Genomic DNA, 24956 nt, shown 5'->3' on the forward strand with positions numbered 1-24956 from the left:
TTATGTAGTGAGCAGTTTTTTCCGATCTAGTAAGATTTGGTTGAATCCAGTGATCATACAGGCTTGGTTATGTGGACTGATGTCTGCATGAGGCAGTGGAGACTTCTTGCAGTGAAACTTGACAGAGCCCTAGGAAGAAAAAAAGTAGTTTTTAGTTGTGCCCGGGGGGGGGAGGGGGAAAAATAGCCACACACTGGGCTCAATTTGCTACCAAACAGTCACTAAACAGTACCTTGTTCAGTCAGTAGCCCACTGAAGTTAGACTACCTGCAGAGTTAGTAAATACAACTCACTGCAAGTAAGGGTGGTGAAATCTGTCTCTCAGACTTCAGGGAAATTACAGCAGAGAAGAATCAGAGGGGTAGCTATGTTAGTCTGAATCTGTAAAAAGCACCAGAGGGTCCTGTGGCACCTTTAAGACTAAGGGAAGTATTGGAGCATAAGCTTTCGTGGGTGAATGCCCACTTCATCAGACGCATCTTCATCTTGCATCTGATGAAGTGGGCATTCACCCACGAAAGCTTATGCTCCATTACTTCTGTTAGTCTTAAAGGTGCCACAGGACCCTCTGGTGCTTTCAGCAGAGAAGAATGTGTACAATAAGTCATTAAAACCAGCAAGGGTTACAATACTACATTTTTAAATAGGAGATTTTGGTTTTGAATGCCAATGTGCAACCAGTGGTTGGAATTTAGGGCACCTGTGTGCTGAGCACATTTATCACCTTACACAAGTGTTCCTTCATGCTTAGCGTCCTATGATGGTGTCTGAGTTTATTTCATGCTGAGAAACAGGACCCCCCCCCCAAAAAGTAGGCCTTTAAGTAAAGAGCAGTTTTTGGAGAAGCAAGTGTGGGGTTGACTATTTGCGGGTAATTTTACCTAATGGACTCTTTCCAAAATTTGATCTCTTCTGGAAACAAAGAAGTAGGAGAGAGAGAGAGAGAGAGAGTTCAGTGTTGCCTTCCTCTGAATTCTCAGAAGCCCTGGTGTTGCAGATTCTTTAGCATCTGCTATATGCACATACTTAGCATTTCTGTGAGCATTTTCCATCTCAGTCTCAAGATTCCTCTGACACTATATTAACATTCAGTGTCCTGGTGGAGTGAACAAATTATTATCTGTAACGTTTACATAAGTTAAATGACATGCCTAGGGTCATAGGAAGTCTGGCTGTGCCAGGAAGTCTCCCTCAGCCTTGGGCATCTGTGGGGTGAGGCTGTGTGTCACAAGCACAAGAGGCCCAAGTTTGGACAGTAAATCTCACTAGCTCTGCCATTATGCAATAACCAGAGCTTACTGCATGTCAGGTCATACTGCTGACTTTGAAGTGTTTGGTACATTACCTGTGGGAGTGCTCTAATGGAGGTGATACCACAACCAAACAGATTGCTCTCCACTTTGTAACCATTGTTCTGATGAAGTATTTTCAAGCATGCCAGAAGGGACAGGTCTCTTCGAAATCCAACCACTGTAACGGGTGCAGTAGATAGAACTAGTCCAAGAGGCCAGAACTGGATTATTGCACTTAGTGGCCAAGTCTTTTCCAGTGGACTAGGTGACCGGTCTAAGAAAACGGTAGCACCAGGAACAGAGGAATGGAGTTTTTCTTCAGTGTAATCCAGCTCCTTTGCTGCTAGCGCATCCATCCTTGCCTTAGGGAAGGGAGACAATACAACATTCCTGAGAGACTGAAAGGTGCAGATGTAGCTAGTTCAGAAATAGCCTCCTATGCCCCTAAATTATTAGAATCTTTCAAAAATAACATGGGTAATTCAACCAAACAGGACAACAGTCTGCAGAATTCAACAAGCCTAGGTGGCTGGTTAAAACACTAACTCCCCATTAAGTGAAGCTGAAGAGCAATTGAGGAGTTGATCCCACTGCCCTCAAATGGGACTAACTGCAGGACTGAACTCTGAATTCTTGCCTTTCCCCAATCCTTCAGCTTGAGGAAACTAACTCCAGTCCCAGGAGAGGAGACTAGAGAGAGCGGTTTTCTCCTTTCCCATTAAGGAAAACAGAGGAGGCATATTTATAGTAATGGGAAGGAATAAAACACCAAGTCACAGCAATGTACTTTTAAGTTTTCTTTATGACTACTTGGAGGAGGAGGAGAATATTTTTAAATGCATAAATAGAAGCAGGCAATCAGACACGGAGTCAGTGCAGTTAGTATGGTACTTACTTTCCATTTCCTCCAGGCATGCTTTAGAACAGTAGCAGCCCTGCGCATTCGTTGGAAATGTTTCTTTGCTAACCAGGAGCGAACAGCTGAAGATTTAATCAAGAGTCAAGAATAAAGGAACTGGCATATAGAGAATCTCAGCGCACTTACCTATAACAAAACCAGTGGTATACATTTCCTATTTGTAAACTTTGTGCCAATGTTCAATTATAGTACCCCCAGACCCTGACATACTAAATATTTAACCCATCTGGAAAAAACTACTTTTGATATCAAAAGCACACCTGTATCAGCTTTCACCTACCAGCTTGGATGATGGTAGCAGACCATCTCTGCTTTGATAGCTTCCTCTGCTTAAATCTTCTCCAGCAACACTGAATGCAAAATGCTTTCTCAGATAGTACTGCTGCTCTTCTAGCTTCAAGTTGTTCTAGCTGTGTCAAGGAAAAAATCTTGGCATTAGTAGACTGCATATCCATTCAATCATTTAGGAAAAAGCTGCGATTGGCCTCTCATTTTTCATTAATTTATAACATGGATCCTTTGGTATTTTGCATGAACACGTTTTAGAAAACTATTAAACAGTGGTGGGTTAATGTATCCATGGAGACATGGAAATACTTCAGTTTCTAGAACCGTAGATCATATTTTTAAAAGCCTAAGAAAAGACAGGCTAATTAGATAGAGCCCACTACTCCTAAAGTGAGGGGGAAGAGACCTAGGGGTGGGAAAAGTGCCTAGAAGAAAGATACTTTCTATCAAGGCCAATACAAGAAGCTTGTTTAAAGTGGTCTGTTTCATTAGCTTTGGCCCAATTCAGCAAAGCATGTAGTTATAAGTCCAGCTGCATATTAAGCACATTGAACAGGGGATTTGACACTTAGGCCTGGTCTACACGGGGGGTGGGGTGGGGTGAATCAATCTAAGCTACGCAACTTCAGCTACATGAATAACATCGCTGAAGTTGACGTAGTTAGATCTACTTACCATGGCGTCTTCACTGTGGTAAGTCAACGGCTGACGCTCCCCCATCGACTCCGCCTGCACCTCTCGCTCCGGTGGAGTACCGGAGTCGACAGGAGAGCACTCGGTGATCGATTTAGTGCGTCTAGACTAGATGCAATAAATCGACCGCTGCCTGTCGATCCAGCGGGTAATGTAGACAAGCCCATAGGAGAGAAATTAAATTTATCAGCCTGAAACTGAATATAATCTTTAGTGCACCTGTGACAAGCAACAGTAAATGAGTGGACATAGAAAGGTACAGTGAGGGTGAATGCCTCATGTCCTTTACCCGATGGAGTTTTTAAAAGACTAAATTCCTACTCCCATTGGATTGTTTTCACCACGTAACAAAGTGTAAAAGGTTTTTGGTTTTTTTTGGAAATAATGTGAACAGGGTGCAAAATTCTGCTTCTACTGAAGTCAGCAGTTTTGTCGTCGTCTATAATGGAACTGGGCTGTGACCTGTATTGCAGAAGCACACCCTTGTTCTTCCAGGAGATGGATGTAACATGCTTACCATGGAATTAGTCATAAAGATTTTGGTTTTTCCGCAATACATGGAAGAGGAGTTTGATTTGGTCTCTGTTTGGTTAAGGGAAACAGCACTTTGTCCCACCGTCATTTTCTGAAGAAGATCATGGATGACAAAGCGTAACCCTTCATCATTATTTGCTGTTTGAGTCAAACCTGCAAAATAAAACATGTTGAAGGGAGGGAAAGTCAAGCATCTAATTAAAGACTGGAAAATAGTCTCACTATAAGTAAAAGGGGTACAATTATTGCAATGGTTATAACCACCTATGTAGAAACAATCAGACTTGATTTGAACAGATAACAGATCCTATGCAATCTAGAAAACAAAACTGAGAACAGGAGCAAGCGGCAAGGGATTTAGACCCTCAAGGACAATGTTCTGCAAAAAAGCAAAAGCACTGAACAGGACTTCACCACAGTGCTTTAGACTGTAGTTTTAAAAGGGAAACATTTTGGAGATACCTAAATAGGAGATGATTCTATCAATGAATTAGGGATTATTCTGGCCACTTTTGAGATAGAAATAGACAAAAAAAAAAAAAAAAGGACAGCAGAGTGAGCGGGAGAATGAGGGAAATTGGTTGAGAAAGGTTTCACAAGTTAATTTCTCTTTTGGAAGAAGTAAGACTGGAGGATAGGCAATACAGACTAGAACAACTACATCTCTCTTTCAGAGAGTATAAAATAGTGCTGCATGGCAATTCTGAATGTCAAATATAGGAACTTGGAAATCCCTGGATCTTTCTACCCCTAATAATGCATGTGTTTCTATTTTTTCACTGTAATACTTCTCTCTCTTTAGGAGATGGAAGAGTTGGAAAAAGCAATACATTTAGGCTGAATATTGAAGTTTTGAGAACACCTGGGGATGAGCAGTGCTTCCATTGGCCATCACTGGGAGCCAATAGCCGTATTGCTTATTCCCACCAACAGGAAATAAAGTTTCCTCTTCTTCATTCTCAGCCTGTTACCCACCACAATAAGCAGGGATAGCAGCTAGTCAGGAGAAGGCATTTCCCATGCCAGTGTCCAATAAATTTGTAATTGAGAGCCATAGTCAAAATATTTATCTGCCTATACTTTACTGCATATAACTAACCAAAGCTAAGCAATCAGCATCTTCCCAGATACAAGTAGACGGAGCCAGTTAGAACCTCTTGCACCAATGACCAATGTTTCCTAGCTTACTGGGCTTCCTTTTCCATGTTAAAGTTAGATGTACGAACTTTGTTATTAGATTAAGGTTAAAAAAATTGATTAATATGGTGCATGTTGCAGATACTTTCCATGCCAAATTTAACAATGAATGAGCTGGTACCCTCTCCTAATAGCCCCTCTTTCAGGAATACATAGCATATGCATTACCTTGTGAATAGGATTACTTTTTTAAATGCATCCTCAATTGTTGCTTTGAAATACAGACGCGCACAGAGAAGTTTGCGAAAGGTAGAAGCAGCAGCAGAATCCAGTAAAGCTAGAGGCCAACGGTGTATTTGGCAACAGATACAAGACACAGAGAAAGGAACGTAAGCAAACAAAAAAGAAACTTAAAATTTTCCAGTTTACTTATCTAATGCAAAATATAAAATATTCACAAAAAGCAAAAACAGGATCATTTGAAAATCGTATTCTACTCCCGATAAGAATACAGCCATCTGCACAAAGATGGAGGATTTAGCATGGAAGTCATTTTATTTAAACAGTTTTAAAAGCCTGCCTTAAATGCCAGATTGTATGGAAATTAACAATGACTAGAACGTAAAAATACTATGAAAGCTCAAAAATGAGGAACTTCCCCAAAACTGAATGTGTGATAATACAGTAGCTGTATTTGTTTTATGCAATATCAAGAAATTCTGTGCACTGCAGTGAGCTGAGTGAAACGAATAAAAACTTACCTCTTTTCTTCTTAGCAGGAGAGAAACCATTTTCATCTGGCACTGTATTCGATGTACGTGATTTTCTCAGCACTTTATAACGCTCAATAAAACTTTGGAAGGAGACCCTGACAGCCAAAATGAAAATCAATCCTACATGAGTACCATTTACTGTATAGCTCAAATGCTTAAAAATTACCTTTTAATGGAAAAACAAACAAACAACACGACACCTAATTTTTGGTGTGGTTTATTGAAGTAAAGGATGAGCAAGCTTCCATTGCACACAGGTATAGACTTAGTTTTTGTTTAGGGAATTCTACACTACAACAGCAGACATTCCACACCCTTGTTTAAACAGGATTATTGCACTTTTAGCTGATTAAACTCAGAGTTTTACTACTGGAGGCAAGCTATCACTGCCCAGAGAGATCATTGCAACTTACTGCGTCACAAAGCTATTCTGCGGTTTTAAATCTTGGTTCTTAAATACAGAGCAACCCTGCAAAAGAATTGCTCAAAATCGCTTTAAAAACCCATCGTTTCCATGAGAAAAATCCAGAGACAGCATTCATGATAGCTGGTTTTCAAAAATCTCCACCAAGAACTAGGGGATTTAGACATTAGCTAACTAAAATTAGTGGGAATTGTGTTGTTAAATCCCCAGTTGGTTCTCCAAATCTCAGAATACAAAATTCCTTACTAAGAACAGAATAATTAACTGAATCTTGTCTGTGCCATTGGCAGATTTCAAGATGGTCATGCACAAGGGCTGACCTGATCCAGTGGCAGCATAATGAACTGCTATACTGATGTGGGGGGTGGAGAAATGGACATTTCAGAGTTTAGGTGACAATCTTGTACCCATATTTCTTGGGCCAACAGGTCATAGGGCTGTTGCCTTTCAGCATGGAGATTTTAAAAGGAAGGTAGGGAATATGCAACTAAATTCTGTTTTTTCTGAATTTCAAAGAATTTTGAAATTCTTCACCAAGGTGTATTTGTCTAAATAAGCCATACAGCAGAATATGTAGTTTTCCTGCCAATTTACATTTGGCTACTCAGATAAGAGTTTATATTGCTACCGAGATTGAGTGGGTAGATAAATATATAGAGAGGGATGAAATTGTCCCTGATTGAACTCAGTGGAAGCCAATGGAGCTGCACTAGACAAATCTGGCTTATGAAGTTTATCTTCAGAATATAGCTCCTTAAAAGTAAACAGGAGAAACTTAAAATTCATTAGGACTTACCTAATAGGAAATCCAGCTGCACTGATGCTGATAGTTTCTACTATGCCACATGCTTCAAGCTGACTGAGAACCTATAGCAGGAATTAAAACACTTTAATTCTGTTTAGGTACTGCTATTAAGGTTTACCAGGGTTTCTATCAATGCAAACTGCTTTTGATAACCTATGAGTTTTTCAAAGACTTGAGCCTTTCTATTCAAGTTTCCAAAAGCAATTAACATTCACCTGTTCAAGCTCTCAAATCTGTTGATTCTTTGAAAGATGGCAAAGTTATGGCGCTCATCTACTTACTACAGTGGGAGTTTAGCCTACGTACTATAGGGTGAGTGTGTTAAAACAAATGATACATTACATCTGACTCTGTTGAGCAGAGTTAGACAGGACTGTCCTGTCCCAGACAGTTTGCCAGAAGTCTTGAGGCTCAATTTCGCTAGGTGTCTGATTTCCACCCCATCACACATTCAGCTCATTCACTAGTGGCAGAAGTTCCTTTACTTTGTGAAGTAGGTGGTTTTGCTCCAACCCCAAGCTAAACTCTTACCTGCAGTTTGTACTGAGGATTTGCCAGTTATGTGCCCCACCACACTTAAAGTGGCAGGAAACTTATCCTGAATTTTCAAACTGGATTCTTGTTTTTAAATATCAAAGAACATCAGGATAGATCCTTTGTAGATACAAGGATCAGCATAGCTCCATTCAACAGAGCTTTTGATTTTACACCAGCTGAGAATCTCCAAGTTTAGCTACAATTGCTCTGCTCCCAAGGAACCTCCCACTCAGCATGCAAGTCAGCTGTTCTCATCTGAGTTGGCAGACTTCCCTGTACAGAAACTAGGAGTAGGCAGAGATTTAATAAAAGGAGTGTATTATAAAATAGACTGTGCCATTAAGATGGGTCTTGATTCGGAGCTAGGTTTAGTGAGCTCAAAGCCCCCCACACCACTAAATCCAAACTTGTACTGAACAGCATCTTTTAAGAGAAACTGATGTTTCACATACACAGTATTTATCAATGAAGCTGCAGTGAAGAGAGCCTCACGGAAGATTCACCCTAGTTTGGAGAAGTTTAAGCATCATCTACCCTACCTCTGGTAAATTCCCTCTTCTCAGATGAAACTTTCAAGATATTTGAAAAGAAAAGTGCTTTACAACCCATATCATACAGTGCCTGATGCAAAGTTCAGTATGAAACCAATGAAAAAGACATGGACTCCATGAGGAAAATTCTTTGTAGAGTTACCTCTTCTTTTTTAAAAGTCATGGCCTTGCAATCAGCATTAGGCTTGATACATCTGATGTAATGAGGTGTAGTGCTATGCAAGATCTGCATCAGACGTTCAAGTGAACCCTATAGAAACAAACAGCAATTATTAATGACCACGCCATATTGAGGCCCTTTTGTTTTTCCAGAGTAGTTTGGCCAATCATACTTATGTTTTTTTAAAAATCCTGATGATTATTCATGGCAGTGTTTACAGGCCCACAAGAACAGAACTGCTTAATTTCAGCATAATAAGCACAGCTGCTCTTTTTTAGGACGGCTAGAACAAATTATCAGTGTTCCATTTAAAGACAGCTTCTGACACTTTTTTATTCTGTGGGTAACCTCAATGTTCGTAAGTGTGCTGGATTGACTGCTGTATGCCTGGTGTTGTAGCAAGTCTGGAGAGGTAGGTATTGGTTTGACATGCGGCCACAAGACATGGGTTAAAAAGCACAAAGGAAGTACAACAGACTCCAACTTCTACTTGTTTAAATACAGAGGCTCTCTACTGAACAGTGTGGAGTTTTTCAGTTTTATACCAGTGTATCAAACATTATTTGGCGCAGAGTCAGGAAATAAATGGATGGATTTTACCATCAAGTTACTTGAAGACAGCAGCAGTATCTAAGTAGCATCAGACACTCAAACAGGACAAACCTTGAACTTGGAGACCACTGTAACAACTGCTGCTCTGTTCTGGGTTTTGGTATCATTTTGGCTCTTTTCTGTCATGGGAAAGAACTTCTGAAGCAAGCAGTCTTGGGAATTCTTCAGAAGCTGGAGTAACTCCAGTGGAACTGGGTCCTATATAGGCAAATACATGTCACTAGGATTTGGTGGAGTTACTTGGAGGCACCCTTAAAGATGTAACTAAATATTCATCACATTTGGAGTCAATGAGGTTAGTAAATAAGCTGTATCAGAATTTTATTACTCAATAAAAGCAATAGTTTAGAGACCATTTCAGATCTGACCACATGTATTTAATATGAATTCACAAATATAGGAAAATGCTTGAGAGTTAGATCTACCACCATACTTAGTAAAAATTGTGTCTGTTACTAGCATTTTCTTATGGAGGGATGGCACAATGAGAAGATTAAGGCACTCATGCAGTTTAGTTTTAGTTAAGCCGCCCTAGGGCTAGTTAACTAACGGTAGGGCAGTCCTCATAATGGACATTAGAACTTTCCTATGCTTAATAAGAGATGATATTCACTGCATCACATGATACCATTTCTTAAAGTTTCCTTGCAAAAAAGTGACTTGCCGTATCAGAAATGTCATAATATAAAATAGATTCCAATGTTCACAGATCACTTCATTAACTTCCTGGTAGGCATAGTGCAGAAAGACGCTAAGTTTTAAGTTTCTATGTGATATTGGTAAACGGCCAAAGGTAAGTCCATGCTGCTGTTGCCCTGATCACAATGAAGTTTAAAGTCTGAATTTAATATTCATAATTAAATGCCACAAAGACAGTTCTGGAGGCTGAAGTCCTCTATTCACACAATATGGAACAGCAGTGCACACGCCTCTACACTGCCCCAGCAATATGACCAAACCCTGGAGAGAACATCTTCAGGGGCGAGAGGTCGTGGAGTTTGCATGGCTCCCTTAATCCTTGGGCCTCTGAGCCGGCTGCCAAAGGTGCTACCTGTGCTGGTGATTGTTCACTAGGCACTGGACTGAGATGATCAACCCCTCTGACATGTCATCTACTAGTAGTGGACACATGCACTGTGTTAACAGCAGTTAAAGACTAGTTTAAGGAGGCTTTTGATTTTTAGGCTAGTTTCTTTCATGAGCCATGTGCTTATTTTATAGTTTATTTTTTAAAATACATACATACCCTGTTTTTCTCCACCATGCCTTCCACTTGGTAACAGACTTTGCCAGCATAATGGGAAACAACAAAGTTAGGCTTCTTACTAAACTTGTCCCGGCTTATACACCGGTTATTAGACAAAGAGTTCTCAATTCGGGTTTGGAATTGGCTGACGTTAGAGGATCTGTTCAGACGACACTCCTGTGTAATGAAAACAAGGCAGAATTGTAGCATGTCCTATTTGAAATAAGCAAACTTTACCTGCACAGCAATTAAAATCTTTCAGACATTAGTATACTTAGACCTGAAGGCATTTTACTTGTCTATGTTCCATTTGGTATTCCAAGTCCTTTAATGTTCAAGTACTTTAAAAGAGTGACACAGTCATGGGGGTTCCATGTTTGACATCAATGGAGTGCATTTACACGGGATACCCTGCAAGACTGGGGGAGGGATGTGGGGAAAGAAGCACCCCTATAGCATTATGGAAACAGTTGGCTCTTTTGCCTTTAAGTAAATCTACTCTCTTTGGTCATTTTGGGAGACAGTTGAGGAAAGGAAGAAAAGCAGGCTAGACAGTATTCTCGGTTCAGCTCTTAAACTTACCTCATTCAGCAAAGAAAAGATGCTGACAGGGCTTCCTTCTATCAGATCTAGACAGCTCTGGTTATCCTGGTAGTTTATGAAAGACCATTCTAGACCTTCTGCTGCATATTCTTCCTAATACAAGAGAAATGTGGAGAATGTTCTTGCTCCTCAGGGCACCAGTATTTCACAGTATACTTAGTGAAGTATTTCACTTAGGGCTTTTGTCACTGGACATACAGTTGTTACATGTTGGCTTTTTAAACAAGTCAGTTCATATCCTTAAACAGCACCACTTGTAGCAGATCGGTCATCGTTTTCAGAACTACAAATCTTCTGAAGTTCCTTCTCACATAAGAGGTCTAAAACCTTTGGCTAAGTAGCATCAGATCCCCACAGGGCCATCTGCAGGGTGTATGTGGAATTGTGCAGTTCTTCATAAAACTGCAGAGATGCTTTACAGAGTGATCACACAAGGTGAAGCCAAGTTGTAACTCAGATACCCCTTCGGATTTCCCTTAAAGGGAAAGAGCATCCCTTTAGGGCAGAATTTAGCCCTAAGCAAGAGCTCAACATGCATCCACTAACAGTATTGTGTTGAAAACTAAATTAGATCCAAAAGGAAAGGGGAAATGACTGCATTGCAGTTAAAAATCAATGTAATTGATTAAAGTACTGTAGTTGTGCTGCACAGAGTTCAGCATTCTTGCAGAACAAACGGACAAGTGAGAAAGCAGAACAAGTTCTCATTTTTGTTAACTTTAAAAATTTGTGGCAAGTCAAACTTGCTTAGGCAGACTCACTAATGGAATATAAACTGTTTGGCATGCAGCCATGTCAAGAAGGGGAAGTCGTCAAGCAGCGACTTGCAGCTGGCATGAAATGGCTATTATGATTTTGTTTCAGTTGGAAGAGGAAAAGTCATTTGCGCAAAACCTAGTTTCCATCTGTACTGATTGTTAACCCCGTGTGTGCTGGCATGTTGTACAAAGTTACCCTAGGAGAGCAGTTTAAGAAAAAGTCAGTGGAACACACAAGCGCACAAGATTGTGAATTTCTGGATAACGTACACTTGGGGCCTGTTTTGCACTACTATGCTGTCTGCAATGTATAATTTTCTTATCTCCTCACTGCCACAAATACTAGATAGCCTTGTACCCTTCAGCTCAGTTGAAAGGGCAAAAAGTATAATGGGGATATAGGAATAATAATGGGTTAGAATGCAACTCAACAAGTATATTACAGTAGCAGCCACAAGCCCCAGTGTGCTAGATACTGTACAAACTTCACAAATGTAAACAGTTACATTCTGAAGGTTTATAGGTCTGAAATTTAGATTCAGATGCATCAAGATCTAATTAGCAATGAGTTTGTTTCTTACTTGTGATCTAGCCAGTGGTTGCAACAGCTTAGCAAAGTATTTTCCTAAATGTTTGTATGGTTCTAAATTAACTCAAGCCCTTCTTTTCTAGTGGTTGAAATGCAGAGTGGGAAATAGCCCTGGCAAAGGACAAGAAGTATTTCCCACTAAGAAGAACCCAGGGCAGACAAGAAGTGTTCTATTTCAATTGAAGGGACAAGGGAGTGGCAACTTGGTTTATGAGGTAGTACTACCAGGGCAGAGGGCCCACACAAAGCAACATTTAAGCCCTTATTACAGGGCCCTGCATGAGCTCTCTGCAGGGGATGAATGTTGGCCCTAAGGAACTGCCCACAAGACCATTACAGAGTCTTGTGTAAGACAGAGCCATGCATTGAACGCCTTTGTTCCTGACAGGAAAGGTGTGCTGTGGTTGCAATTTCTGAGGAAATCGCTGTTCAGACTCCGCACACCTGAAGGAGATGCCCAACAAGTTCAGCGGCACCACTATGCCCCTTTGATGAGCTCTGGACATTTCAGCAATTCACAATGTCACTGGAACCCCGGTGACAGCTTTTAAAGTGTGTATCCATGAACAGATGAATTTCCTCTACAGATGTTCCCCCTCCCTGCAAGGGCCCAATACTACAATCCTTGGTCAAGTAAGTAATCCTGACCTCCCTGTGCAATCCCAATTATTTCTGTGACCGAGTAAAAGTTGCATAATCAGGCCATAAAACAGTTTTAGGTTTAAAAAAAAAAAAAAAAAAAAAAGTCTTGTAATTAGGAATTTAACAGTGTAGTAACATAGGAATAAATACAATGGCTTTGTGTTAGACATCTCGTAGAGGGACGGTACCTGTTGTGCCTTCAGATAGTGTGCTACAAAGTGCTGCTGTAGTTTCTCATTGGCATAGTTAATACAGAGCTGTTCCAAGTTGTTTTCAGGAAAAGATTCAAAACCATAAACGTCCAACAAACCTAGAGAAATATGGGGAAATATTTATTTTCTATCAGATCTAGTGTGTTTGGGTCTACAGAAGATTTACCGTACTTTCTACTCTTAAATTAAAAGGGACTAGAAACCATACCTATAAAGTTGTTCCACACAAGAGAATCTGCATAGATGCTTCCGTTTATCACTGAAACCAGCCAGTCAAATAATCTGTAAATAACAGAACCCTGATTAGCTGGAAAGATTTACACTTATCTTGTAAAGATTCAGTTGATTTATGTTTTCCAGTGATTTTTTCTGACTCCTACTGTTACTGCCAATACCACAATATTTTATAGTTTCACACTTTACCTTGGCAGCTAAACTAATTTTTATGAAGTCAGAGGTATGCCATGAATGTTTGAATAAAGTTAAGAGACCTCCTGAAACAAATGAAGAGCCCATATACCCCTGCCACTAATTCACTTAATTGTGTCTCATGAGTTCTGAGGAGCAGAGGACTAGACTGTAACATGTGAGCACAAGGTCAAGACCCTATTCTACAGGGTTTGTTCCCTTTACTCCCACCAAACTTCATGAGACTAGAGGGAGTTTAGCGGATTCATACACGTATTTAGACGTTGCTCTGCTCAACATTGTAATGATTAATTGACTTAGGAGTCTAAGGCCCTTTTGAAAATGGCATCTAAAAAACCCATGGACCTAAACCCTTAATTCAGTTAAGGACACAGGGCCTTATTCGGCCTTACTTTACATCACATTGTCTCACTCAAATCAAAGGGAAGTCACAGAGTGTGAAGGCAGAATTTGATCTAGAGTTTCTTCAAGAAACTTTTCTTTATTTTAATATCACCTATACCATGTTTATCTTCGACTGCAGTAGCACCAGCAATGCAGCCCCATTGTGCTAGGAGCTGCACAAATACAAGACCACTTCCCCCAAAAAGCTTACAATCAAGGCCCTAGTCATACAATGAGGTATGCGTTAAGCCCCTTATCTATGCAGAACTTATTGTAGGATCCGGGTCTCAAGAAGAGGGGAGGAGAAGGAGGGAAGAGAGAATACACACATTTGTTTCTCTAATGTTTATCAGAAGGCAGAAGCACATAGGGCTGTTATGGAAGTGGATGAGAAGAAACAAAAATTTTCACAGCACTGACCCATGTATTCAAACTATTTTATCTTGGATATATAATTCTGCATCTATATTGTTTAATTATTGCACATGAGTCAATTTCATTCCCGCTTTCAAAACATCATGAGTCAAATAACTACAGTGAGGAGCAGTGGCTCAGGGATTCCTAAGCTTTTTCAGAATAGAAGCCACGTTTTAAATGCATTTAAATCCCATTAGTGATTGCACAGACCACGTCTCCTCCCCATTTGTAATTGCATAACATCCATGTAAGCAATTGCTGTATTTGCAAGAGAGGGGAAGAGCAGTTGTCTTAATGCAATTTCACAGATGAAACGGAGGAAGCCAGTGCAATGAAACAAGAGTTTGTAAAGTGTTGGCATATTGTTTTTTTTTTTTTAAATGTTATATATATTATATATATATATAAATAAAGCTATTAGCAAGTTGAAAATGCTATAAAAAAAATCCTCAAATGTTCAAACATGTAGAAGATAAAACTTAACTGATTAGAAATGTTCTTAAACAGACATCACATGGCAAGCTTTCCAAGGACAAGTACATGTAGATAGGCTGCAGATGAATAAGTAGAAATGACTGACTAGGATAAAACCCTGTTGGTCACGTTGACACTTTAGCTAAACCTTGTATAGACACAGTCACGGCAACATTGCTGATGGAACGTACTTAGCATAGATAACTTTAGCCAGGCAGTCCCTTCTAGTTTCACATTCTGATCTGGAGCATGGCTTCTTGAAGACTTGTTGCTGTTTTCCAGCAGTTATCGTTCGAATTCTTAGTGTTTCCAGCAGCTCCTCTACAGATACTTTTAGCAAGTTTGCAGTGGTCTTCACAAAACCTTGTTCAAACAGCCAAAGAAAGTATCATATGAATATAACCTGTTTCTTAAAAAATCTAAGCACCTCCCAGAAGTTTAATCTAGATTAAAAAGTGGCCTTTGGATAGCCCACACTGAAGCTTCTAACTTCATGGAATATGCTCTTTTACTTTTAAGACAGAATTTTGTAAGACTGGCCTCTAATTTTGAATACCCACTAATTTTACCCACGTTGCAGGTGCTCAACAATGCCTGTTTAAAAACCCACACACCTCTCGGGCTATGTCTACACCGCAATGAAAGCCCAGGGTTAGAAGAACTCAAGTTAGCAGACCCTGGGTTTGTTAACTTAGGGCTTGAACATCTACACTCATTTTTAACCCCAGGTTAGGAATTGTTGAATCCCGAGTCCCAACTTGGAGCTCCAGCATCTATCACTGCATGATGTGGGCCCACAGTCCAATCACTCATATTCCAGACTTCCTAATGCCTACCCAAAATGTGGCTGCTCTAGCCTTTTGTTCACGGTGCAGTGCGGGAAAGCTTGACTGTCCACCAAACTTGACTGTCTAGAGGACAAAGGAAGTTGGCCCATGGGATTGTGGGACACTTGGTAGACTCCCAGAGCACGAGTCCAGTAGTGCTGCATCTACACTGCAAAGCAACAGGGCTTGAACCCCAAGGGGTCTCAGGACCCTGGGTTAGCACAATCTGTGTGTAGACGGTATGGGGGCTAGGCTTGAACCCGAGTTTGAAACCTGGGCTTAAAATGCAGTGTCTAAAACTGGCCACCCGAAATTAGACTGACTCTCTCTCTCTCTCAAGATACACCCTTGTCTGTTTATTTTGTCATCTCACAAGCCCCAGCATGCACTGCCCAAAGAGGTCACTAAATCCACGAAGGGTAGTACACAAACAATTATTGCTAGTAAAAGAGGAGATGTATCTGGCATAGTTAGAGAACTTAACCCTGTCATAGCAGGAGTCAAGATTTCCTTGTGCAATGTATGCAGAAAATTTAAACGACTTAAGACCGTACTAACTCAAAAAAGCAGCTGAAGTGTACTAGAAATTATTGGGCCCAAATTAAAGCCATTGGAATTTGTCAGAACTTGTGAAACAGAAATATGAAGCCTTTCTGATTAGGCCACTATTAGTTCCATGGAAAACTGGGGCTATTTAAATTTAGGTCATAGAGATCTTCTACAGATAGAAGGAAAGAAGCTCAATATATGTTCTCCCTTGTAAAGTATCTAAGGTATATAAAAGGCTGTAATTTGACAGACTTGCTCAGATTGGAATCTCAAAATGGAATTACAACCTGAATATTTAAGCACATAAATATATATAAAGCCTCCAGTCTAGGTCTCTGTCTCTGGGGGCCATGTGGTGTAAGTATACGACTAGGAACAAGGATGATGATTCTGCCAACAACTCACTCTGTGCCTTTGTGCAAATCACTCCGTTCCCCTGATCTCTTACAGGGATGGGACGATTACATTAGTGTTTGTGCAGCATTCTGATGTTTTATAAAAACAGATGAAAGGAATAATGGAGAGGATACAATTAAGTGACAGTTCTTGTCATTCCTCTCCCCACTTTGGTCTCCTAATGAAAGGAAGAGTACAGTATATGAGATTATGTACTTCTGACATCATCAGGTCTTTCTGGTGCCACTATCCTTCAATATTAGTTACCTAATAGGAAAGTAAACACTAAAGCTATGTATGTTTGGGGCCTCACCTTTGGCATTATCTTCTGGTTCACAAGGCTGGGATTCATCCACTGAATCAGAGAACTGAATGTTACCAAGGTGTAGAAGTCCTGCTAATATCTGCAACGTAAACAGGCATTTGAACTCTGGAGTTCAGATTCACCTATCATTGTTAAAGGCATCTGGGTTCCAAATACCCCAGATGAACAGGACAGCAGCTGAAACATTTGTGCAAATATGCAAGCCAGAAATCATTTGAAAGAAGCTGCTTATATTTTTAAAGCCACTAAATTTAGTTCCTGATCCTGCACTATTCAAGTAAATTAAAGTAAATGAAAATTCTACCATTTACTTCGCTGAGAGCAGAACTGAGCCCTTAGAAGTTAAAACGTTTACACGTTAGATAGTATAACCTAACCACAGGTGCTATACTAAAGAACTACTGTTAGTTTAACATCTGTCTACAAAATTACACTGAACAAATGCAGTCAACTGCTGAAATGAAGAATTAGAAGCACATCCTCCCCATCATCCTGCCACCCTGCTCTATTGCTAGCAAGGGCTCTAAATGCAGCGGAACAGATGCCAAGAGTGGGCAGGATCCTCCAAAAGATCTTGGGGAATGCCAGAGAGCCATTTTCCCCACCCGCAGACGTTGTGTGGACTACTGCAACAATAGCCAAACAGGTTCCACAGTCTTGGGGAGGCAGGGTAGGATTCTCACTCAGGATTTGCTGTTAACAAGTCAAACCCTGCAGTCCTTACTCATGGGATCTTTGCCTGAGAAATCAGTAGGAGATTTGCCCGGTAAGGCAAGGACTGCAGGATTTGGTACTAAGACTGATCTCACACCAAACAACCATATGCAAACCAGATCCTTAGTTTCAAAGATGAGTTTACAGTGTTTTTATCTGACCTTAAAAATATTGTTCTGTGTGGAGCTGTCAATGCCCAGGTGAAACATTGCCTCTCTGGTCACCTCAAAGCAGTCCTCTGGAAAGCCAAACAGGTGTTATTAAAAAAACAACACAAATAAGCCACCCAACACCACTCTCATCCCTTCAAAAAGGGCAGTGTACACAGGACAGCTGAAATTTTCAAAGGAGCCTAAAGGTGGTTGGGCACCCCTTTGAAAGTACCAGCTGCAAGCACAAGAACATCTGCTTTGCCAAACCAAAGGAGCAGAAGTCATACTATTAGTTATACTACTGTCACTGAGTGACTTAATATTGAGTACAATATCGAGCCTTTGTGGGCCTTAGAGGTTAGGTAGCAAGTTCTTGAAGCAGCCAGAGATCACACAAGGTTTGTAAACTTAGCCTCAGAGATGCAGAGGCCCTGGATCAGGACTTGCTATTCTAGGCCAAGTACAAATTCTTAACAGTGCAAAGTGAAATCCGAACAGAGTCAAAGTCAGGCAGGCAGCTTTGTGAAAATGGAACATAAATCCAATGTACCAGAGCCATAAGTTTCTCTCGAGTGATTTTTCTTCCTTAAGACCATACTCCCACGGGCCATTAATATTTTACATACAACAGTTTAACCTTTCCTAACAGTCTCAGTTGTCAACTTTAAATCTTACCTTCCAGCGTTCTTTCAGAATTTGGCAGCCAGAAGAAATTGGCACCCTCAGGCAGGTTCCACTCCAGTCTTTCATCCTTTGTGGCACCTTTTGTGATCTTGCAACAAAAACAGAAGAGACTACTGAATCCTAATGTTGTATGAAACAACATAAATGGCAGAGTGATGATTAGCAAACTGGGAACATACTTAATGCGATGACAACACAAGATCCAGAAAACTGAATTAAACCATGAGTAAAAAACTGAACTGTTCTAAAAACACTAGGAAGTTGCAATAGATCTTCTGTCAGATCTCATGGTTCTATCACTAATGTACTTTAGAAATACCTAGATAAATTAATCTAGCACAAACCTGATAAAAAATATGGAAGTTTCTTTCACGTGGGGCCTGATAAGCAACTCTGGTTTTCTCCAATAGAAATGTTTGGATGGAAGCACTAGTCAGATGTTGTGATCTAGAGAAAGAATAAACATGTTAGTATATGCCCTTAAAAACAGAAGTCCTAGGCACAGCCTGTTGTCACAGTATGCAAGGTACCCCTAAACTTTTAATACTGTTAAGCTTCTGGTGTCTTTACTTTATGAAAGACACTATGATGGAGTTCTTAAATTGATTAGCCATGCAAGTGCAGAGTAGTCCATTGGTACAATCTTGCAAGATAGATGTCCTTTAAGTGTTGACAATGTACTAGGTAAATCCAGGAAACATTAATTCATCCCAATATACCAAGGTACGTTACAAAAAACACTCCATTCCATGTTCTGTGGAAGACTCGAGACACATGTTTGCAAAAAGAGAAAGTTGTGAAGGTCAAAAAAAAAAAAAAAAAAAAAACCAAACAAACACCACCACCACAGTTTGAGCATTTTACATAACAATTAATACCTGTTTAACTGAAGCTGGATATATTTTCCAAAACGGCTACTGTTGTTATTCCGAAGAGTACATGCATTTCCTGTGAAGTTACCAGGAGTGGGGACACACAAAGCATAATTATTCTCCGATAATGGGGAAAACAAAACAAAAACAGAGCTCGTTTTATTTTCTTCTTTTAGGGACACACAAATATATAGGATGATTTGCATGCTGCTTGAGTATTTCAGAGGTGATTTTTTAAAGAGGAATAATGGGGGATAGTGTAGGTTTGTACAAACAAACAAAAAAAACCCCACACACTTACAATGTAGTCATGGTTTTGTTTTCCCTTAAGTTTGACATTAAAAAAAGGTCTTTACCAAAAGCTTCCATAACAGGGTTGGAGTCCAGCACTCTCTTCTCTATCCTCTCCACTGTTTCATTGCCTTTAGGAGAGGTAGATGATGCAGCAACAGTAGCATAAAATTTCATAAGACATCGGGAAGTCCAAGTCTAAAAAGAGAATCTTGACAATAGGCCTCTGTCTGCTCTCACATTACTAATTAGATGCAAGTCTGACAAGAGCTTTGGCTATTGGAAAATAACATTGTGCAGCTAGTGATTGTGTTGAGGAAAGTGATTTTTTTCAAATTTATGGCACAAGCTTGAGGGCCTGGCTGGACTAGGTTCTTGTAAGAAAAATGAAGGTACAGCTATTCTGAAGCATAGCCAGAATTGACAGCTATTCTGTTAAGCAAAGCTGTATGTGAACTATAGCTGTCTTAAGTGCTTTGCTGAGCAGGGATGAACTGTTGAATCAGGGTCAGAGTTAGAACTCCTCAAATCTTGTGGGTGTTTTGACATGTGGGGCTTACGCTAAATCATATCTAGTCCTAGCAAAGGGCCAGACTCTGCTATCCTTACCTTGATTTCAACAGGAATTTTATTCTATCAAGAACTACAAATATGGTCCAGAACGCAGTTTGACTGAGCATGGCCCGTTTGACTCGAACCAGAGTGCATTCTCCTCCCCCACACTATAATGGCTTACGGTTGCCTGCTGTATTCTGTACCAATTGCATTTATGTTTCTCTCTTCCTTCTTCAAATTAGAGAGCCAGCTGAAATGCTTTGTACCACATTAATGTCTCAGAAGATGATTAAAAAGGGGAGGCAAAAAAAAAAAAAAACCCATCTTAGGCTTACCTTTCCAGCACCACTTTCACCACTAACAATTATAGACTGGTTTATTGGTTCAATCTGGCTTTCAACATTTCTGTAGGTCTGTTCAGCCACAGCAAAGATATGAGGTTTCAACTCCTAACAATAAAGAGTATATATATTGTTTGAAAAGGAAAACAGTTATGTTTAAAACAAAGCAGAGATTCTATTACTTAATCCTCACCAGCCCAGGGAGGTAGGGAAATAGAACTGAACAGAAGAATTTGGGCCCAGGAAACAGAAGCAGAAGGATAAGCTGTGTAACCTAAGGCCATACAACGAGAATTAGAACTCAGGAGTTTCTCACTAAGCCTCACGTTCAGGTCACTAGAATATTCTGTCTCTTCCTCTAGTGGATTTAAGAATTTGAGCACAGAAATATCAACCATATATTTTCTTCTACATACGGCTCTATCTTAAACTAAAATTTGAGATGCGCACTTAACTATACACCATAGGAACGAACCTGGCCAATAGAAGGGGGAGGCAAAAATGCACAGGTTTGGAAAAGAGCCCTGGCTGAATAAAGCATATATAGTTTTGCTAGAAGTGGTTCTAACATAGCTGGTTTATTGGTTCAGATTTGGATGACTTTTCATCTCTTTTGCTTCGTAAGAACAGTCACCACCATTACCTGAGGACGAAGTGCAGTGTGGTACTCTTTCATAAGCTCCGGCGAATAGAGGCAACAGATAGGTTGAAATGGATTTACAGCCACAAGACTGCAGCCAGCATATGTATAAAAGACATCTACTGTGTACCTTGCTTGCAGACATTTCAGTACTGAAAAACATATGTTCTATTAGCAATTATTCGAAAAACAAATGTATTTTTGTTTTCCCCAGTACTATTTGGATAAGAAATCTTTAGGTAAATGCTATCTTTTTTGCCTATTCACAGATTGATTTAAATCAGATTTTTACAGAGTCTGAGAATGGTCAAATAAGAATTGCTAGCATGTCTACCAGGAATAAATATTCCTCTTATAGGTTCATTTATTTTCTTAAAAACAAGAATTTAAAGAACACCAAATTTGACTAATTAATTTCTTATGCATTCTCATTATAGGTTCCACATACACAGCCCTGAAGATTGAATCATCTATTCATTCACAGAAAAAGGAGAAAGCAATGGAGAATTCTCCACATTGTATCAATATGCCTCATCTCAGTCTACAAAGGACCATTTTTAAAGTTAAGTGAAGACTGTAGTTTCCAAGCCTGATTTCAATCCGTGGCTTCTCTGCTAAGACCATTACAGTAAGAGGGCTCTACTGTTTGTGATGGTGTCTTAAGATAAGGAAATCTGTTAACAGAAACTGGACTGAAAGCACAAAATCCTTTTGGATAGCCATGTAAGAGCCATCCAGTAGCAATAACTGCCAACCACTACCAATTCAAGGTGCATTTGAACCAGTGACATAGATGAAAGGTTTTTTGTTTAAATCTTAGTTCCATGTTGCTGAGAGACCGGTGTGGTTTCAAAGCAATGCTAAAGAACATTGATCAAGCCAAGTTTAAAGACTGATCTCAGGTCAACAGGAATCTTTCCATTGACTTCAACAGATTCTGGATCATGTCCACAGGTACTATTTTCATGCTAGTATTACCGAGCTCAGAATAGCTGACCACAATATATGTTGTATGCAGTATTGTTATAGCCGTGTTGGTCCCAGGATATTAGAGAGGCAAGGTGGATAGGGAATATCTTTTAAATATATTGAAGTTGATCGAATAAAAGATATTACCTCATCCACCTTGTCACAGTATATGTTGACAGTTATTTGTTATGTGAAGTGAAGTAACCTTTCAGGAGATGCCTCTGATGGCCACAAATACTGACCCGTTGTTGTGGTTACAGGATTAACTTTGGTAAGGTCATCTAAGAGATGCAATTTATCTTCATCACTCAGAAAAGCTTTAACCTCTTCTTTGAATGAGTCATTGAGCTCATTCTGGATGGCAGGACCTCTCTTTGGGCCATTCACCTGGAAAGCACAGATAAAAGATAACACCAGTAATAGATTGAACACCAAGGTGGACTTTCACCTCTTCAACTGTAGTTTAAAGTCCCTTTCCAGTTTCCAAATAAAGCAGATTTGATTTAAGCGCAGTCTTAGCAAGAAAAATAATTCAGCACATTTTTACTACTGGTCTGACCTCTCTGCCCAGGAAGTATTAAGAATATATATATCAGTACCTTGGAAGTTGTGTTTCACTCTTTATACATGCTTTAGAAGGTGTTTATTTGATGCATGAGAGATCGTGAACTAATGACAACTTTTAGGGGCTGAACTCATCCCTGGTGTAATTCTGACTCAAGAGGAATGACACCATGGATAAATGTGTCCCTAAATGTATACTTCTTGGTGTTGGCAACTTTGTGATTCTTTAAGAACAGATACACTTACACAGTGGTTAGTGACCAGGGGATTTTGACTCCTCTGAACAGCATATACTCAACACAAGATCAGACTCAAGGAGATGGTCTATTGGCCTTAATGGCTGGTGCCTAGATCATATTAGTTATCAGAAGTACTAAGGCTAATGGAGGTTCCCCAGGCTTGCATTTTTTGGAGCCAAACATGGTGCTCCACAAGTATGGTTTTGCAATATATATGTGCCCATCTGGAGAGGCGAATGGAGGGGTTATACTACTTTGTCTGCATCAAATCAGAATTTGGCCCTCCACATATAACTTATTTAAATACTTTAATCTGAGCCTCTGGGCTCCAGTGTCCTTGAAAACACTGTTAGGAAGGTCACTTGTTTGTTAAGCATACATAATTGAAAGCATAGCCAGTACACACAGGTATCAGGTGCTTGGTTTGGGTGGGTTTTTTTTTTTTTTTGGGGGGGGGGCGAATGCAGATTTTTGCATTTCTTCCCGCAAACATTCTTTCTCCTCGCCCCCAAATTATGTAACTATCATTAGCATTACAAGTTCACCATGTCTTAACACACTGGTTTTTGTTTATACCAACAAGCTTCTGAATTAGCAAATACAATTTGTTAACTGACCTCAGCAGCATTCAAATGGACAAATAACATCCTCTAAACACCACTTGCACATATGGCTCTGCAGGAATAATATACAAACTAGAATAATAATTCCTCACAATTAATATATCCACTTAGGGATCTCCAATCTCTTTCCAGACTGGATAGAACTGGATTTAAAGTCATGCACAATTCTATAGCATACCAATAAAAATGGGCTTACCAGTAAAGTTGAATGAGAAGAGAGTAGGCCAAATGTTGACATGAATAATGGTTTTCATTATCATACCATGTATGAGCATTAAGGGATCCAATGAGTTCACAGCTAGACATGCTGAACTACACAAAGCCAAATACTGCTCTTCAGACAATAGTAGTTTTGTTGTCGTTGATTCCCCCATCTGTGGGAAAATATGCCTTGTTCTCCCCCTGCCCTCTCATTTGTTTACTGTTTAATGTTTATGGTATTTAAATTGTTGCAAACTCCATTGCAGAGCTGGCTGTAATAAGTCCTGGAAAGGGAGACTCCTTTTTGCTAGCTTGTATTAGTTAGCCCAACTTCCCTGCATTCACTTTCATCTATTGATATGTATGGCTAAAGGCAAAAATAGGATCAACTCTTAAAATGTGCACTTTTTTCCTTCTGCCTGGGTTTTTAAACAATGTTATTGAAAAAATAATTTGAATGATTAAAAATAATGATTGTCTATTGTAATTTACAATTTCCAGTTGTAGTTGGCTGCATCTCTGAATGCAGGCGTACCTAAATTAATTAATTGCCAGTACTCACTAGTCTTACTTATTTTATCAGCCATATATTAAAACAATCTTAAGTAACAGATCAAAACCTTAAACTGATCAGATCTAGTGGCTCGAGATTACCCAGAGGTTATTGACAAATTTGTGGAGCAGCTGCAGGGCAACAAGGAAGAGGGAGAGAATACTTTAACAGTCTCCTATTGTGGATTACAATCAATTGAACCTCAGCCCAGCATTATTTCATGACAAAAAGTTTAAATTAGTGAAGACAGACAATATTGGGGCTTGATTTTACCTGTTTTGGCATATTATTCAGTTGTCTGATGCTGTGTATGGATGAATTTGTAAAGCTCTATAAACAGGAATCCTGGGTAGCAGAGTTGATACAGTGAAGGTCTTCAGACTGGGGGACCTTGTTCAAGTCAAAGTGGAGGTCCTAAAAGAAATCCACTTTGTTATTTCAGAAAGAGTAATGCAAACCACAGAATTCTGTATGGCTTTCCTGGAGAGGAGATAAGCCTGTACGGATATAAATTTTCTTCTCTAGAGAAGCCAGCCCCACCAGAATAAGGAGTTAGTTAACAATGGGGGCTAGCTAGCTTATACATGTTGTTACACGAACAATAAAAATACTTGGTTTGCTCTCAGCCAACCAAGTTTAAATAGCTTGATCTGTAAAGAGATAAAAACTAATACTCCCAACATATGAACTCCACCAAGTCATACTACCAAAGAGGGAGCATAAAATATTTTCAGCCATGGGATTGAAAGAAGCAAACTGAATGAGTTTTAAGTTTCCTAACTAGGAAACATACAGACCAAAGAGCTAATTGGTTTTATATGCACTCCTCACTTTTCTTTCAAAAGAATTAGCCTGTTAAATACATTTTTATTTGACTACTTAAACTTATAGAGCCTTACTTATAGAGAGATTTCTTTTGGGCTCATTTAGATTCCAAGCAGCCCATTAATCCTGCCTTCCCCTTTGTTGCTTTAATTAGGCC

The 24956-nt window shown here is 39.7% G+C and overlaps 1 protein-coding gene across 1 annotated transcript; it reads right to left on the minus strand.

Moving 5' to 3' along the window:
* Positions 1-24288, minus strand: MYO19 (myosin XIX). The gene is made up of 24 exons (XM_065418356.1): positions 24248-24288; positions 22037-22181; positions 20829-20977; positions 20180-20293; positions 19355-19487; positions 19005-19074; positions 18471-18573; positions 18118-18214; positions 17452-17528; positions 16565-16655; positions 14671-14842; positions 12984-13057; positions 12752-12873; positions 10554-10667; positions 9972-10148; positions 8777-8923; positions 8096-8203; positions 6857-6927; positions 5625-5731; positions 3710-3879; positions 2492-2621; positions 2188-2273; positions 1346-1654; positions 1-129 (listed from the first exon to the last, which is right to left on the minus strand). Exons 1-24 carry the CDS (start codon positions 24257-24259, stop codon positions 1-3), a joined length of 2907 nt encoding a protein of 968 aa, XP_065274428.1. The 5' UTR covers positions 24260-24288.
* Between the last annotated feature and the right edge of the window lie 668 nt (positions 24289-24956).

This window comes from Emys orbicularis, chromosome 17 (genome assembly GCF_028017835.1).
Source record: "Emys orbicularis isolate rEmyOrb1 chromosome 17, rEmyOrb1.hap1, whole genome shotgun sequence".
In the NCBI taxonomy this organism is placed as follows: domain Eukaryota; kingdom Metazoa; phylum Chordata; order Testudines; family Emydidae; genus Emys; species Emys orbicularis.

What these genes read in the sequence shown, in the direction of transcription:
- MYO19 (XM_065418356.1), bottom strand. An exon ending in GCTAAAGTTATCTATGCTAA is followed by an intron (nt 13,058 to 14,670) that starts GTACGTTCCATC and finishes TGTTATTTACAG; the next exon opens with ATTATTTGACTGGCTGGTTT. An exon ending in TGCTACCATCATCCAAGCTG is followed by an intron (nt 2,274 to 2,491) that starts GTAGGTGAAAGC and finishes TTAAATCTTCAG; the next exon opens with CTGTTCGCTCCTGGTTAGCA.